This window comes from Calidris pugnax, unplaced genomic scaffold (assembly GCF_001431845.1).
Source record: "Calidris pugnax isolate Ruff unplaced genomic scaffold, ASM143184v1 scaffold180, whole genome shotgun sequence".
NCBI classification, from domain to species: domain Eukaryota; kingdom Metazoa; phylum Chordata; class Aves; order Charadriiformes; family Scolopacidae; genus Calidris; species Calidris pugnax.
The window spans coordinates 48,169-61,765 of NW_015090916.1; the positions used below are offsets into that span (position 1 = coordinate 48,169).

The 13,597-nt window shown below is 52.3% G+C and overlaps 2 protein-coding genes across 2 annotated transcripts in view; one reads left to right on the forward strand and one right to left on the reverse strand.

The window, feature by feature from the left end:
- The window catches only part of DDX6 (DEAD (Asp-Glu-Ala-Asp) box helicase 6), a 19,054-nt gene extending 18,839 nt beyond the window's left edge, over positions 1-215 (reverse strand). Inside the window, exon 1 of the mRNA XM_014949554.1 lies at positions 94-215. The gene's annotated coding sequence lies outside the window, so the exon portion shown is untranslated. The remainder of the gene's footprint in view (positions 1-93) is intronic.
- Positions 216-4,252: 4,037 nt separating this feature from the next.
- On the forward strand, positions 4,253-10,998 carry CXCR5 (chemokine (C-X-C motif) receptor 5). Its single transcript, XM_014949556.1, has 2 exons — positions 4,253-4,291; positions 9,549-10,998. Exons 1-2 carry the CDS (start codon positions 4,253-4,255, stop codon positions 10,623-10,625), a joined length of 1,116 nt encoding a protein of 371 aa, XP_014805042.1. The 3' UTR covers positions 10,626-10,998.
- The last annotated feature ends 2,599 nt before the right edge of the window (positions 10,999-13,597 follow it).

The window sequence follows — 13,597 nt, forward strand, 5'->3', positions numbered from 1 at the left end:
GGAGGCAGCGCGCACACACGCGCGCACACACACCCCCCCGCCGCCCCGCTCCCGCAGACCCGCGCCCGCCCCGGCGCCCTGGCCCGTCCTCACCGCCACCAGCCGCGCTCCCCCCTCGCCCAGGTATAAAATCCTCTCGCTCCCCCTTGGTGCCTTGTTATGGCGACTCGACGCTCCAAGATGGCGGCTTCCTCCTTCCTCCCGTGCGCCCTCCCCCTCCCGGCAGGGCAGGCCGGCCACGCCCCGCACGCACGGACGCCCGCACGGACGCACGTACGGCGCTCCCTCGCCCACGTGACCGCGAACGCCGCGCGGAGCTGTCGCCATGTTGGCGGTCCCGCTCCGCCAGGGCCCGGCCGCGACCGAGGGGAGAACAGTCCCCGCGGCCGGAGCGGGCACGGGGCGTTTGCGCCGTCAGCGATGACGGCAGGGGGGGACCCCCGGCCCCTGGCACAGGGTGGGCCGCAATAAGGTCTCCATGGAGCCTTCTCCAGCCTGAACAACCCCAACTCTCTCAGCTTGTCCTCACAGTAGAAGGGCTCCAGCCCTCGCAGCGTCTCCGGGGCCTCCCCTGGCCTCGCACCAACAGGTCTATGCTTCTCCTGTTCTGAGGCCCCGGAGCTGGATGCAGCCTGTATTTGTATTGGGATTGTCCTGACCAGGCACTTGGCCACGTAGAACCTCACGAGGTTCACTTAGGCCCCGCTTCTCCACCTTGTCCAGGCCCTTCCAGATGGCATCCTGTGCCTCAGGCATGTCAACCGTGCTACCAACTATCTGTGCCAACCCAAAAGAATAAATACTTCTGAGCAGAGGCAGACAGACCCTCCATTAGTGATGGGGCAGCGCTGCTTCTGCGAGCGGGACACATGACAAAAGTAGAAGCCACCAGCACTGATGGCTTCTCTTGCTTGGAAGCAGCATACATCTCAGATCTCATAACGAAGCCTATTCTTATTTCCCCGAGAAAAAGCCTGGAAAGTTAGCTCCACCTCATTTTGTAGTAATTAAAACACAGCTAACACACATATAAAAATAAAAAACTGACCTGCAGCGTGTAAGAGCCACAAACACCAAGCATGACAGGTTGGAAATCATTATTTTCCTTTTAGATAGCTCGTTTTTAGACAAGGGTTTTGACAAACTGAGGCACAATGGGAATGTAATCATAAACAGAGGCCTAAAAATGCTAGTAATTCCAAAACTGTTTTGCAGACAAGTTTTTGTTCAAATGTTTTTCCAAAAGAAGCACAAAAAGACAGGGAAATCCATTTGTTTCTCCTCACATCGCCATTTTTTCCTAGTTCCTCACACCTACAGCCGCCTTTAGATCTTTGTTTATCCCTACCCCCAACAGCAATACGCACAGCACAATCATCTCCATCAGGCCTGACGACCCTTCCCGTGTAATTTCACATATTCCTGCCTGATTCTCATTGGAAATAAGATCAGCACAGCCTTGTCTTTCATTCCCTCCCAGCTGACCCGTGGTGCTGCTGCTGTGTCCCCAGCTGCCATCCTCTGGGGCAGAGAGGTAGCCCCTGGTGCCAAGCTCCCTCGCAAGCCTCTGCTCCCGCCCGACGCATCCCTCTTTCTTTTTAACGCTTCTGTTGCAAGCACAGCAAGAGAAAAGGAACCCGAAAAGACAGGTGTTGTGCCTTCGAATGGCAGGGGGGTGGAAAAGCTGCATCTCACCTGTTTCTTGCTGTGCCAGCTCGTTGGGCCGCTTGTTGGCTGAAGGGTGCAGCAGTTGTGGCTGGAGAAGCCTCGACTCCCTCATTCCCTGAGTCAGAAGGACACACCGGACACAACCCTTGTACTCCGGCACCTGCTGCTGCTCTCACCCTGCCGTGCGGGGACCGGCGTTTCATCTCAGCTATTTGCAGGGCTGAGCATCGCACTTTGCAATGACACGTACAGGAAATAGCATGCTCTCACCTTAAAAGGACAAACGACAACAGAAATTAACAGATCAGTAAATATGAGTAACATCTGTAGGCAGCACGTGCTTCGCAAAGCTTTAGTTATGGTAACAACAAGTAAGACAAACAGAAAACATTAGAGGTGAGAAGATTCAGGAGCCAGAAGCAATCTGGTTTTTCTCAAGCAGAGTTCAGAAAGTCAGTGTAATGTCAAACTGGTCACTAGATGTGCTTGTTAGTCACATCTTAGATATATAGAACAGAGCAACTTTATACGCAAGCAGCGTGTTTTATCATCCTTACGTAAAGCTGAATAGTTTCCTATTATCAGAATACCTCAACCGAGTTAATGACGTTTTATTTTCCTGACAATACAAGAACAGTTCTCCAGTGAGAGTGTGTACCTGTGGCAGAAAATCAGAGTTCAGCCAGGAATTTCCATGTACAGACACCAAAACACTCAAGTATTTACTGTCGACTTTTGTGATTATTTTCTTCCATAGTCAGTTCCTTACCTGCCTGTGAAGTGACATTATTTTTCATTTAAATTTCTTTTCTCCTCATTTGTTTTTCTCCCATGCTTTTCTCTTTCGCTGTCATATTTCCCACAGTTCACCTTACAGCAACACACGGATCCCATAGGTCATGTCTGTACGGGAGCAGTCTTTTCCTCTGTGTAGCATGTGTTTGCAAGTGAAATAATTTGTCTATTGCTTTGGAGTGGGCTCTCCGAGCCCCTGTCATTCCCTTGCCACGTCTGAGGGCCAAGCTTACAGCCTGGGAGGCGTTTCCAGCCTACAGTTTCGCACAGCCACATCCCATAGGCAGTCCCCCTGACCCAAGAGGTTCTGTGGCGTCACTGTCACCTACAGACTCGCAGTACCTTACTTTGCACAGTACTCGTGCTTCGCTCGGGGTAGTTGGGCCAGAGGGGGGGTGGGGGGCTGGGCAGCATTTGTTGAAGGTCACAGAACCGGTCCCAAACGGTCCCTGCCATGGGGAACAGCACCCTGATGACGAGTGCTCCACCCTCCAGTTGTAGCAGAATGAAAACATCCTTCTGAACCTCTCTGTACGCCCCCATCTCGCTTCACCACACAGCCACGCTGGACAGGCAGGGGACACGAGGCACGGCACGAGCTCCCCGTGCCTTGCCTCCGGCCTTGCTGCTCTCTGTCCTCTCACTTTTGGAAGAAGGGGTGCCCAGAAGCTGGTGTGTTGGGCGGGCACATATGGGTGCACACCAACGTCCTCAGGGCAGCAGGCCCCTGTCGAGTCAGGATCACCAGGGCCCTTCTGAGAAGCATAAGGAGTGGGTGAAATCAAAGGGTGCTCACCAGGATAATGCCACATCCTTCACCAGCCCATGTCCCACCAGATCCTCATGGGTGCAGAGGCTTTGGCGCAGCTGTGCCCAGACAAGAGGAGAACAGGCACTGTGCTCATTGAGCTGCCTCAGCTCCTCACAGGGGAAAAGCTTTCTGCCAAAATGCCAGCTGTGATGCCATCCTACCTTGCTGACCCGGACTGGGGCTTTCATGCTATGAATCTACAGCTGCAACATCACTTGGAATCATAATGCCCATTTCGCTGAGCAGAGGAAATCTTGATTCCCCACCTTTATTATGGCAATACAAGCACTGCAGGAAGGCGTCTAATCAAGGGTCTTCACTCTGTCTGTGCATGGCACAGCAGACCAGCCTTTGCCAGCTAGTGCCCTTCCCTAGACCTGCAGAGCGGTCGCTGTGGCCTTGCTTTCAAGTGCAAACCCCCTGCATGTCCTCCCAAGCCAAGGCAAGGGGCCAAGCAGTGGGAGAATGAGCAGAAGACATCTGCAGGTCACTGAGGTTAAAGCAGCCAGGAGGATCCCGAGGCAGAGGGAGATGATCGTACAGACCAGACCCATACATTTAATCTCAGCCGCCTTCAAAGTCTTGCATGGCTCCAGAGAGGTGTCCAGATCCGGAGAGTTTTCTGGTAAGGGTGTCCCTCGGCACAGAGCTTTCCAAAGCCTGTCAGACCACCAAGGACAGCCATGGGTAAGAGCCCTAGAGATCTTCTGGATCTTCTCTAATACAGACCAAAGGAATGTGGATTCTTCAAACGATACGATAAAGTCAACTTACATCGCAAAAAAAAAAGATGATAAAGCTAGATACTAATCTTCACATCAATTAGGTCACTCTATGCCTGGAGCTCATTTGCCTTGCAAATACTCTATTGTCACACGCTCAGTCCCTCCCTACTCACTTAAATTACTAACTCCACCCCAAAAAAGAAGAACTTTTGCTGAAACTGCTGGAGGAGAGACAGATCCTGCTCCTGAAACCATGGGGCCTGTCAGCTACTCATCAGAGACCTATGACTTGGTGAGTCGGGCTTTACTTGTTTGAGAGGATAACGGGGAGAGCATGTACAGCTGGGGTGGGCTGAAAGACCTGGTTTCTATCTGTCCGTCTTCTCACCCTCCTGGTGGCAGAGGGAGAGCTTGAGTGGTTTCTTATGCCCACGCAACCAGCCTTTGCATCCCTCAACTCTGGACTTGACCGATGAGGGAACCGAGCGCCGTCCTCACACAGGGACCTGGAGCATAAACCACTGAGCCCCGTCCCACCCTGCCAGCCTGTCCCAGTCTCTCTTCCCCACTGCCCTGCTCCCTGCGTGGCCATTGACACAATATGGGTGTTAAACACTCGTTCTGAGTTGGACACCTTTTGCACCAGCTTTCCATGGCATAAATGACTGTGCACACAGTGTGCAAAGTCCTGGAAACCTCATCTAATATCTTTTCATAAAAGGAATACCCAAGCAAAGCCAAAGCTATCTCTCCGCATGTGAAAACGCTTGGTACACGTTCCTACCCCGTTTGCCTCTTCCACGAACGGGCTGCCATAAGACTCTGCTGAAACAGTATATTTACAAGAGGGGAATTTTAAAGAGGGGAAGATAAATTGCAAGTACTTCTTCTAATAGATAGCGAGCGATGACACTGTGTATTCTACCCCGCAGTTCTCTCCCCTGCCTTTGCAAGTGAAAGACAGCAGCTGCACCTTTTAGAGTATGTTGTGCTATCCAAGGGGAAGTCCACAGCAGTGCTATCATTAGCCTGTTTTTCAAATGTTGCAGCTCAGAACTTATTTTTTAATACAGTGGCTCTCTGCAGCAGACCTCAGGTTTGGTGTAGTTTCTCTAAAGAGAAAAATGCTGGATTTAATTTTTGTAATTTTTTCCGTCCCTCCTTTGTCCTATACACCAGGGAAGAGAGAGGAGATGGGGGAGCAAGCCCTACCCACCTTATTTTTTCTGATTCGTCCAATATAAAAATCCTTTGTGAACAGTGGTCGTTCCTTTGCATTCCTCCTTTTTACAGAAGACGCTGCTCTCCCTGACCTCTGCTGAAGTTCAGTAGCAGCACTGACGCTTGTCAAGAGGTTAAAACCTCAACCCTTTTTCATCTCCATGCTGGTTTGTTCCTCCAGCTGAGCTCTCCATTGGAAATTTGTCCAACCACCAGAAAACTGGCGAGGCTGAAGGACTCTCCTCCTCCTGCCTGCAGCCTGTCATGCCCTATAAGCAAGCGGTTGCTTGTGGCAAAACCATGTAGTTTTTAACGCAAGGGAATTAAGCAGCACTGGGATTTGTTCTTTGAGTACAATACTTCTCAGAGCCTTAGCTTAGTGTTTTTACCTCTGCTGTGAATTATTTTAAGCTGTAAAGGAGACCTCGTGTGAGGGGGGAAACTCCGCTAACCTTGGGACTGACCACCAACAGTCAGGTGCCACAGCAAAACCAGTTTTATACTTTTTCTCAGACTTCCTGTGTGTGTGTGACACACATTTCCCACCTCTGCCTCCTCTGTCCCAGGTTTGCCTCCATCCTTGGAACAAGCCACAAATCTCACATGAGCAATGCCACATTTGCTTTGGTGGTGCCATATGTTGCTTTACTTATACTTGGCGCTCATAGGAGCGCCTGCCCGCAGAGATTTGCAAAAAAGACCTCAACGGTGTCCTGTCAAAGCAGTGACACAAACCTTGCCCTGCACACTCACAGAGGGGATCACTTGTCCGATTGAGCAAGTGTGGAGGGAGAAGTGACGAGAACATTTGCAACAAAAGGGCATTCAGTTCAGTATCAGCCAGTAAACACAGCGAGGGCCTCACCTAAACTTTGATACCATATGGGACCACTCATCTCTGTCACCTTGTGGAAAAGTACCGTGCCCAAACCCCGTTTCTCCACAGCAAGAAAGCTTTGCCTGCTTAACTTTCCTCAGTTGCAGACTAGAGAAACAAAACCACAGTTGCGGAAAGACCACCAAGATCTGCACCGGGTCTCCTGAGGTACCGCAGGCCAGCATTATAATGGAACCGACATGACTCAAGAGCCATAAAAACACCTGCTCTACAGAAGTGTGGCATTTCTACAGGCTTTGCCCTTATTTGTCTGTTTCACTAGTTCAGCACCCAGAGAGGGGATGAGCAGAAGCTCTGTCATTGACTTGCTGAGGTGGGCAATTTCAGTTTTAAGGCTTTGGGAATGAAATGTGCTTCTCCCGGCCCTGGCGTGGGCTAAAAGCAAATGACTCCCGTGGAAAATCCCTCATAGTGCACAAGGTGCTTCTGTTGTGCACCCAGATGTTTTATCACCGGCAGTTGTGGGGAACCAAGAAAAGCAGCTGACATGGGGAGTCCGTAATAACTCTGAGATGCGGGTTAGAGGGGAAAAGGGATTCCTGAACAAAAATCACATAGGAACGGGCTTTCCAAGCATGTGCTTGATCGCTCACGTACAGAAGGCACCGCTTTGTCACCCACCCCCAGATCTGGCTGCAGTTGTCTTGCAGGAGACCTGTACAAAGGTCTACCCGTGCACACACTGTTGACTTCTCCCATCCCAGATCAGGCAGCCACCCGCTTCCAGTCCTAGAAATGGGAATCGCAGCAGAGTCCCCGAAAGCCTCAGTGTGTCACATTCAGTGCACCTGCTGCAGTTCTGGTCCATGCCCTTCCTGTCTCAGCCTGGACTCTGACTTTTCATCCTCTTTTATTTGTCTCCAATTCATCTCTGTCCGCTCCCACCCACACTCGCTGCTCTGCTCGGAGATGCACATGAGAGGAGGCCTCAGACACAGCTCGGCGCACGCTTCCCCTGCCCGCGGCGAGTGGCTTACAGTAAGAGCCCTACCTGCCGTCTTATCAGACATCAGATGGTGTCTGATAGTGGCACTCAGCCTCTGCACCTCCGGTTCTGAATGCAAGGTGATGCTGAAAGCCATCCGGCAGCCACAGATGTTGAACACCACACAGGCTGCCCAATCGCCATCATCGGTGGCGCTGCCATGGCTCAAGGCAGCGCTCCAACGCTCTGGCCATCAAACCCAGCCATTTCCCATCGTTTCCTTTTTCCCTTTAAAGCTGGAACCCTCCAGCCTCTCGCCAGTGAAGTTACCTGTTCCAACATATATTCTCTTCAGGGTTTTCAGCACAGTCACACATGCATCCTGAGCAGCCTGCTTTGGTCTCTGTAACAAATTAATAAGTTTTTGGGTTGGTTTTGGTTTTTTCGTGGAGGTTCAAAGGTCTGACTCCGGCCAACACATCACAGGTTTCTGTGAGTATTGGTAACTCCTGACGCAGGGTACGGAGTAGGCAGGAAATATTTTCAAGCCAGAGAAAAAACAAACTGGGAGGGATTTCTAAAGGCTTTTCTCTTTAGCAGCAATCTCCTGTCTCAAGAATCAGCCTAAACCAGAAAAATAATTATTCTCTGGGAATATAAAAGTTTCTCTCCAAAGGCTTGCAGCCCCACCGTTACATTAGGGGAAGAGTCACATGTGTTTGAGGTTTTGGGCAGGGAGGAAGACTCTCGGCCCCCGAGAGAACCAGCTCTTGCCCGTTCAGGAAGAAGCACCGTGGCATCACAGCAGCACCGGTGGGTGCAGAGCCGGTGGGGAATGGGACCGTGGCAAGACCAAGAGGGACTTGGGTCAGACCGAAGTCTGTCTGGCTCAGCGCTCTTTCTGACAATAGCCAAAGGTAGAGGGCAAGAGCTGGGCAAGATTCCAAGGGCTCTCTCACCCCTCTACCATCCGCCGCTCAGGGACCACCTGAGCCAACTGCTGGCTCCACACGTTCGGTAATGCTCCGCAGACTTCTTCCCCATCAACGTGCCCAGGCTCCCCTTGCAGCCTCGCAGATGATTACAGCAGCTCGAGACAAGCGCTGCCGCTGCGCTGTCACCTCTTCACCCCAGACAGTCCTGTGCAGAGGCATCCAGCGCCTGAGAGAGGAGAAACATAAATCGCCCTTCTCTAGCCTGGCACAACACAAGACTCGATGCTGGTCACGGTCATTTGGCTCCACAGCACAGCGGAGGGGAGCAAAAACCCCCCAAATCAGCTCTGAGAGCATTTAAAGCAGGGCTAGTATTTTTAGATGGGAACTTTGGCTGAGGAGGGAAGGAGCAGCAGGTGCAAACGGCTACAGCTGGCAGTGAAAGGTATGAAAGCACCGAGCAGAAACTTCCGCTGTGGTTGACACTGAAGTCTCGGCCCTGGTCTCCAGAGAGGGTGTGGGTGGGGGAGCTCAAGGCAACTGCTACCTAGCTCTTCCCAGTTGTCACCAACTTCTCAGCTCGCCGCAAGCCTCCCGTGCCACTGTTTTCTGCCCGACTGCCTCCGAGCCCCTTGTTTTTGTGAACAAGGTGCAAGGTGCCCGAGTCCAGCCGGAGTGTGTCCCCCTTCCGGGAATTCATCCCAAGCCCGACCGCAGCTTCCCGGCATTCGGGATTGCACAGTCTCAGCCTGAATGCAGGCTGCTTACCTGGCAAGGAGCTACAGCCAAGCACAACGCACATCTGCGGCCGCTCTCGCACTTTCCTTACCAGGTATCAGCCTGGGGCTCGAGTAGCGTTTTCAGATTCCCTTTCCTGCTCTGACTGCAATTAATTCAGAACCACGGGGTTTACCAACAGAACGGATTTCTCTCTCTAGCATCCATCCCCACAGCACCCCAGAGCCATTCCTCCAGTCATGTTTGAATAAACACTTTTCTCTGACCACATGGAAAGCGATCCCAAGCACGACTGCTGCTGTCCCCATCTCGCCTTGCTCTGCCCCAGGCAGTTCTGAGGAGCAGAGGCAGAAGGGGACAGGATCAGTGCATATAACTTGAGGTACAGATGTGATCTGCAGTGAATACCACCACCTTCATACCTGACAGCAGGCAGGACAGAGACAGTCAGTGTCAGAACAGGTGGAAAGATCGGGAAAGCTGGTAGAGCAGGGTTCTGTGCTGTGCGAGAAAGCAAGAGCCACAAGCAGGTAATTCAGCAAGAACCAGAAGATGAAACTGGTCATCTGTCTGGACACCAGAATATCCCCAAATATGCTAGTTAAAGATTACAGACCGAGCAGCCCTCGGTATTTGAGATCGGGACAACCCTCTCCACATGCTGCTGCACCTCCCAGGTCATCGTACTGCAGATAGGCAGCACCTCCTCCTGATGCAGGTGGGCTGCAGGATGTGAGGATGCTCTGCTTCAGGTCTGCCAGGGGCAGCTGAGGGACTGGGCTCTCACACTTGGAAACTCCTCCCCAGTAACCAGACTCTCTCTCTTCCCCAGAGCCAGGTGGAGCTGAGTGGTTACTACGAAGCCGAGAACAGCACCCCATCTTTGGAGGGCTACTTTTGCTTCAACCCAGCCTCATCTGTGGTTGGCAACCAGAGAGACCCGTTCAGAAAGGTCTTCATGCCCGTCATCTACCTGCTGATGTTCGTCTTGGGGACTGTGGGCAATGCCCTGGTCCTGGTCATTTTAGAGAGGTTCAAGCGGTCTCGCACTACCACAGAGAACTTCCTCTTCCACCTCACCCTGGCCAACCTAGCGCTGTTGCTCACCTTCCCCTTCAGCGTGGTGGAAAGCTTGGCCGGGTGGGTATTTGGGAAGTTCCTCTGCAAGGTCCTCAGTGCTGTCCACAAGATCAATTTCTACTGCAGCAGCATGCTGCTGGGGTGCATCGCGGTGGACCGCTACCTGGCCATCGTCTACGCAATCCACACCTACCGCAAACGCAGAGCTCGCTCCATCCACCTCACCTGCACAGCTGTCTGGCTCTGCTCGCTGCTTTTGACCTTACCCGACTTCATCTTCATGGAAGTCTGGACAGATGACAGCAACCGCAGCATTTGCTATTTTCCAGAGGTTGGGATCGATGGCAACAATGTCTGGCTGGCAACCCGCTTCCTCTACCACACCGTGGGCTTCTTTGTGCCCCTGCTGGTCATGTGTTACTGCTACATGGCCATCGTCCGGGCTTTGTGTCAGTCCCAGCGCCTGCAGAGGCAAAAGGCTGTCCGCGTGGCCATCCTGGTCACAGGCGTCTTCCTGCTCTGCTGGAGCCCGTACCACATCGTCATCTTCCTGAACACACTTACCAAGCTAGAAGCTTTCACCAAGAACTGCCTCCTGGAAGACCAGCTGGACACAGCCATCATGGTGACAGAGGCCATTGGCTTCACGCACTGCTGCCTCAACCCCATCCTCTACGCCTTCATCGGAGTCAAGTTCCGTAACGACTTCTTCCGGATCCTGCAGGAGCTCGGCTGCATCAGCCAGGAGACCCTGCAGGAGATCCTGGAGGTGGCGAGGAAGGGCAGTGGGATCGAGTCTGACAACACCACCTCTATCTCCACTTTCTAATTGGGAAAGGCTGTCTGCAGGGCAGAACCGGCCTGGGGCTTGCCTTCCCAGTGGCACATGTGCTGTGACCTCGCTCCCAAGTTTCACAAGCGTCCCCACCGCTTTTTTTCACTCCTCAGGAAGCTGAGGGCTGGTAGCCACCAAACACCCAAAGCCCACCAGATACTTTCCCTGGCTCCTTCTGGTTCTCCTGCATGTAGAAATCTGTCTGGCAGCTGTTGGCGAGTGCTGGTTGTCCAACCGTTGCTCTGGCAGGGCCGGATGAACCAGAGCATGTTGAACCTGACGTTTCCACTTCTCCCTCGAAAAACTGACTGCAGGCGTCCTGTGCACAGAGCTGGGCACGAGACTGGGGTGCCGGGAGTGAGTAAAAAAGTGCAGCCAAGTGAAACCTGGAGCCATGTCAGTGAGCAAGGACTGAGGACAAAAGCTAAGCAGGTCTCCATTTTACCAGCTCAGGTTGGCAGAGACATGCCTAAAGGAAGCAGCAGGAACTAGATGATCACGGCAGCTGGAATGAGGGATGGAGGTAGGACCGGCGGGTGGTGCAGAGCACGCTCCGATAGCACAGGCAGATGGTGCTGGGTGGTCTCTGGCTGCAATAGCGCTCCTCCTGGTGCGTGACGTCCCCCTGGCCGGCCAGGGCAGGTTGATCTTCCCAACTTAGCTCACAGCAGGAAGTCCTGCCACAGGCTCTAAGATTTGACTGTCACAGATTCCTTTCCTGAAATCAACTGCATCCTTTCCTGCTCACTTGATATGTTTCGGTTAAGAGCTCCAGCGAGTGACTGATGAACTGAATGCTTGACTATGCAAAAGCTTTCCTTTAAGGAATAAAGCCATCTGGAGAGACAGCTTATGCCTTGTGACTGAGCACAGGGGAGATGAACCCCACGGCTTTGTTAGGCTGAAAGTATAACTTTCTTGGTTTGCAGCTTGTTGTACAGCACTTTATGGGTTGTGAGAACAAGGAGACCCATTGCCCCAAAGTAAGGAAAAGAGCTTGTTTGAATAATTTCTGTTTGTTTTTAGCAGGCTGAGAGGGAACGTAACATTTTGCTTCGCACTGTGCTTTCTGGTGTTTTTGCTCCACCTGCACCTATGGGGTTTTCAGAGGTTTAGTGCATCCAGGTTTACACAGAACAAACCCAGGCACTGATCTTGCCCTGAACCACAAGTATCCAGCAACTGCTCAGATCAGGGCTGCTTGATAACAATTTGGTCCAAAATAAAAGGGGGAGCTTTCACTGTCACTAATTATTGCACCGCAAGCTAGCAAGTGGGGCGGCCCTGACAGACTAGGGCAGCCTGCTGCTTCCTAGCAGTCTTGTCACAGTTCTACATGGCATCCATTACGTTTCTCTTGCTGGCTGTCGCTGCAGTGGCCTGAGCTGTACGAGAGCCACACGTACCCAAGGTCACACCAGCACGACCCTAATGGCGATCACAATTTAAAATCCAATCTACCGTTCGCTTCACTTTTTAAACAAAGTTGGAACAACATCAGTTCTCCTGCTGCAGCAGGAATTCTGTGCTACACTCACTTCTGAGGTCCAGCTCACTGACAAAGGGCTCGGTTGCAGCCAAACTTCACCATGCTCAAGAGCCCTGCTAAAAAGATCAGTCATTACAGAAGGGGTCACATCACGTCAGTCCAGCTCAGGCTGAGATCTCAATAGCTCGCTCTCAAATTGTGACTCAAGGAGAAAACTCCCCAAGCAAAAGGCTTTTTATACAAAGAGCAGCCCACCATTTCCTGCAGCGCTGCATCTGCAAAGCTGAAACCTACAGGTAATGGCGACCGTGGTTGTCCAAGTACGTAAGCGCAGCAGCAGAAGAGCAGCTCACTGAAACCTGCCCTCGCCTTCTCCACGCTTGCACTGGTGAGAAAACCCATTGCAGACATGCTGTAAACACCTCCCCAGCCCGGGTTCTGATGGGAACTGTGTTCCTACACAAAAATGTAACTCATTAAACTAACAGTCAGTGTGTAAAATTCTTACAGCGTTCACAAGGTAAAAAGAAAATCTGGACGCAAAATATGGGTGAACAAATTACGTATCTATTGTTACTATAGTTTTTAGTACTGGTACATTGGTAAACTTTTAGAAAGTTTTGATGTGAGCTGTAATAAACAGTTATATAACATACCATCTTCTCACGTATGGTGCTTGTAAGCAGTTGTCTAGAGTCGCATCACTTTTGCAAGGTAAATGCATCAGAGAGCTCTAAGTGGGTTGACGGCACCTTTCTGACAAGCGTTGCTGTTCGTCCATGGAGACCACAGGCTCCTAAGAGCACCTTGCTCAGATTCCACTTCGCCAGTGCCACAGAAGACTGGACTGTAGTCCGAGTCAGCCCAGACCTACACTAGCTCCCTGCTTTGCAGAGCCTCTTCCACCAACTGCTGCACCTCCCATCCCAGTTTCACAGCAGCTGCTGACCCAAGGGGAAGCCACCCTTGACCCGGCCAGCCTGGGGAAGGCTCGGCTCAGAGCCAGCAGACCCTTCCCCAAAGAGCAGACATTGCTCCTCCTGCAGCTGACTGCAGCCACCAGCCGAATGGCGACAAGAACGCAAGAGGAACTCTCCTTCACCACAGAGGAAGCACCCAGCAAAATCCTGTCTCCCCTAGGTTTGTGTGGCCGTCACATGCCTTGGCCCAGAGCGGGCTTCCCCGCTGAGCGCTCACACCAACAGAGCCACCCCCAGATCCTGCAGCCCTCAAGGAGACCATCAGCCTGCCCCACGGAGCTCTGCTCGGGCCCCAGCCACTGGGCAAGGCCACATCACCACCGTCCACAGTGTGCACTTGTGCGACCCTGGGCTGTACTCTGCTAACAAGGCTGAGGCAGAGACCCCTGAGAAAGCCATGGTCCCTGCTGAAGGTGACCCCAAAGAAGGAGGACACCAAGACCCCCAGAACAGCACGCTGCTCTGCACATCCTACGGGGTGACTGAGTCTCCCAGGG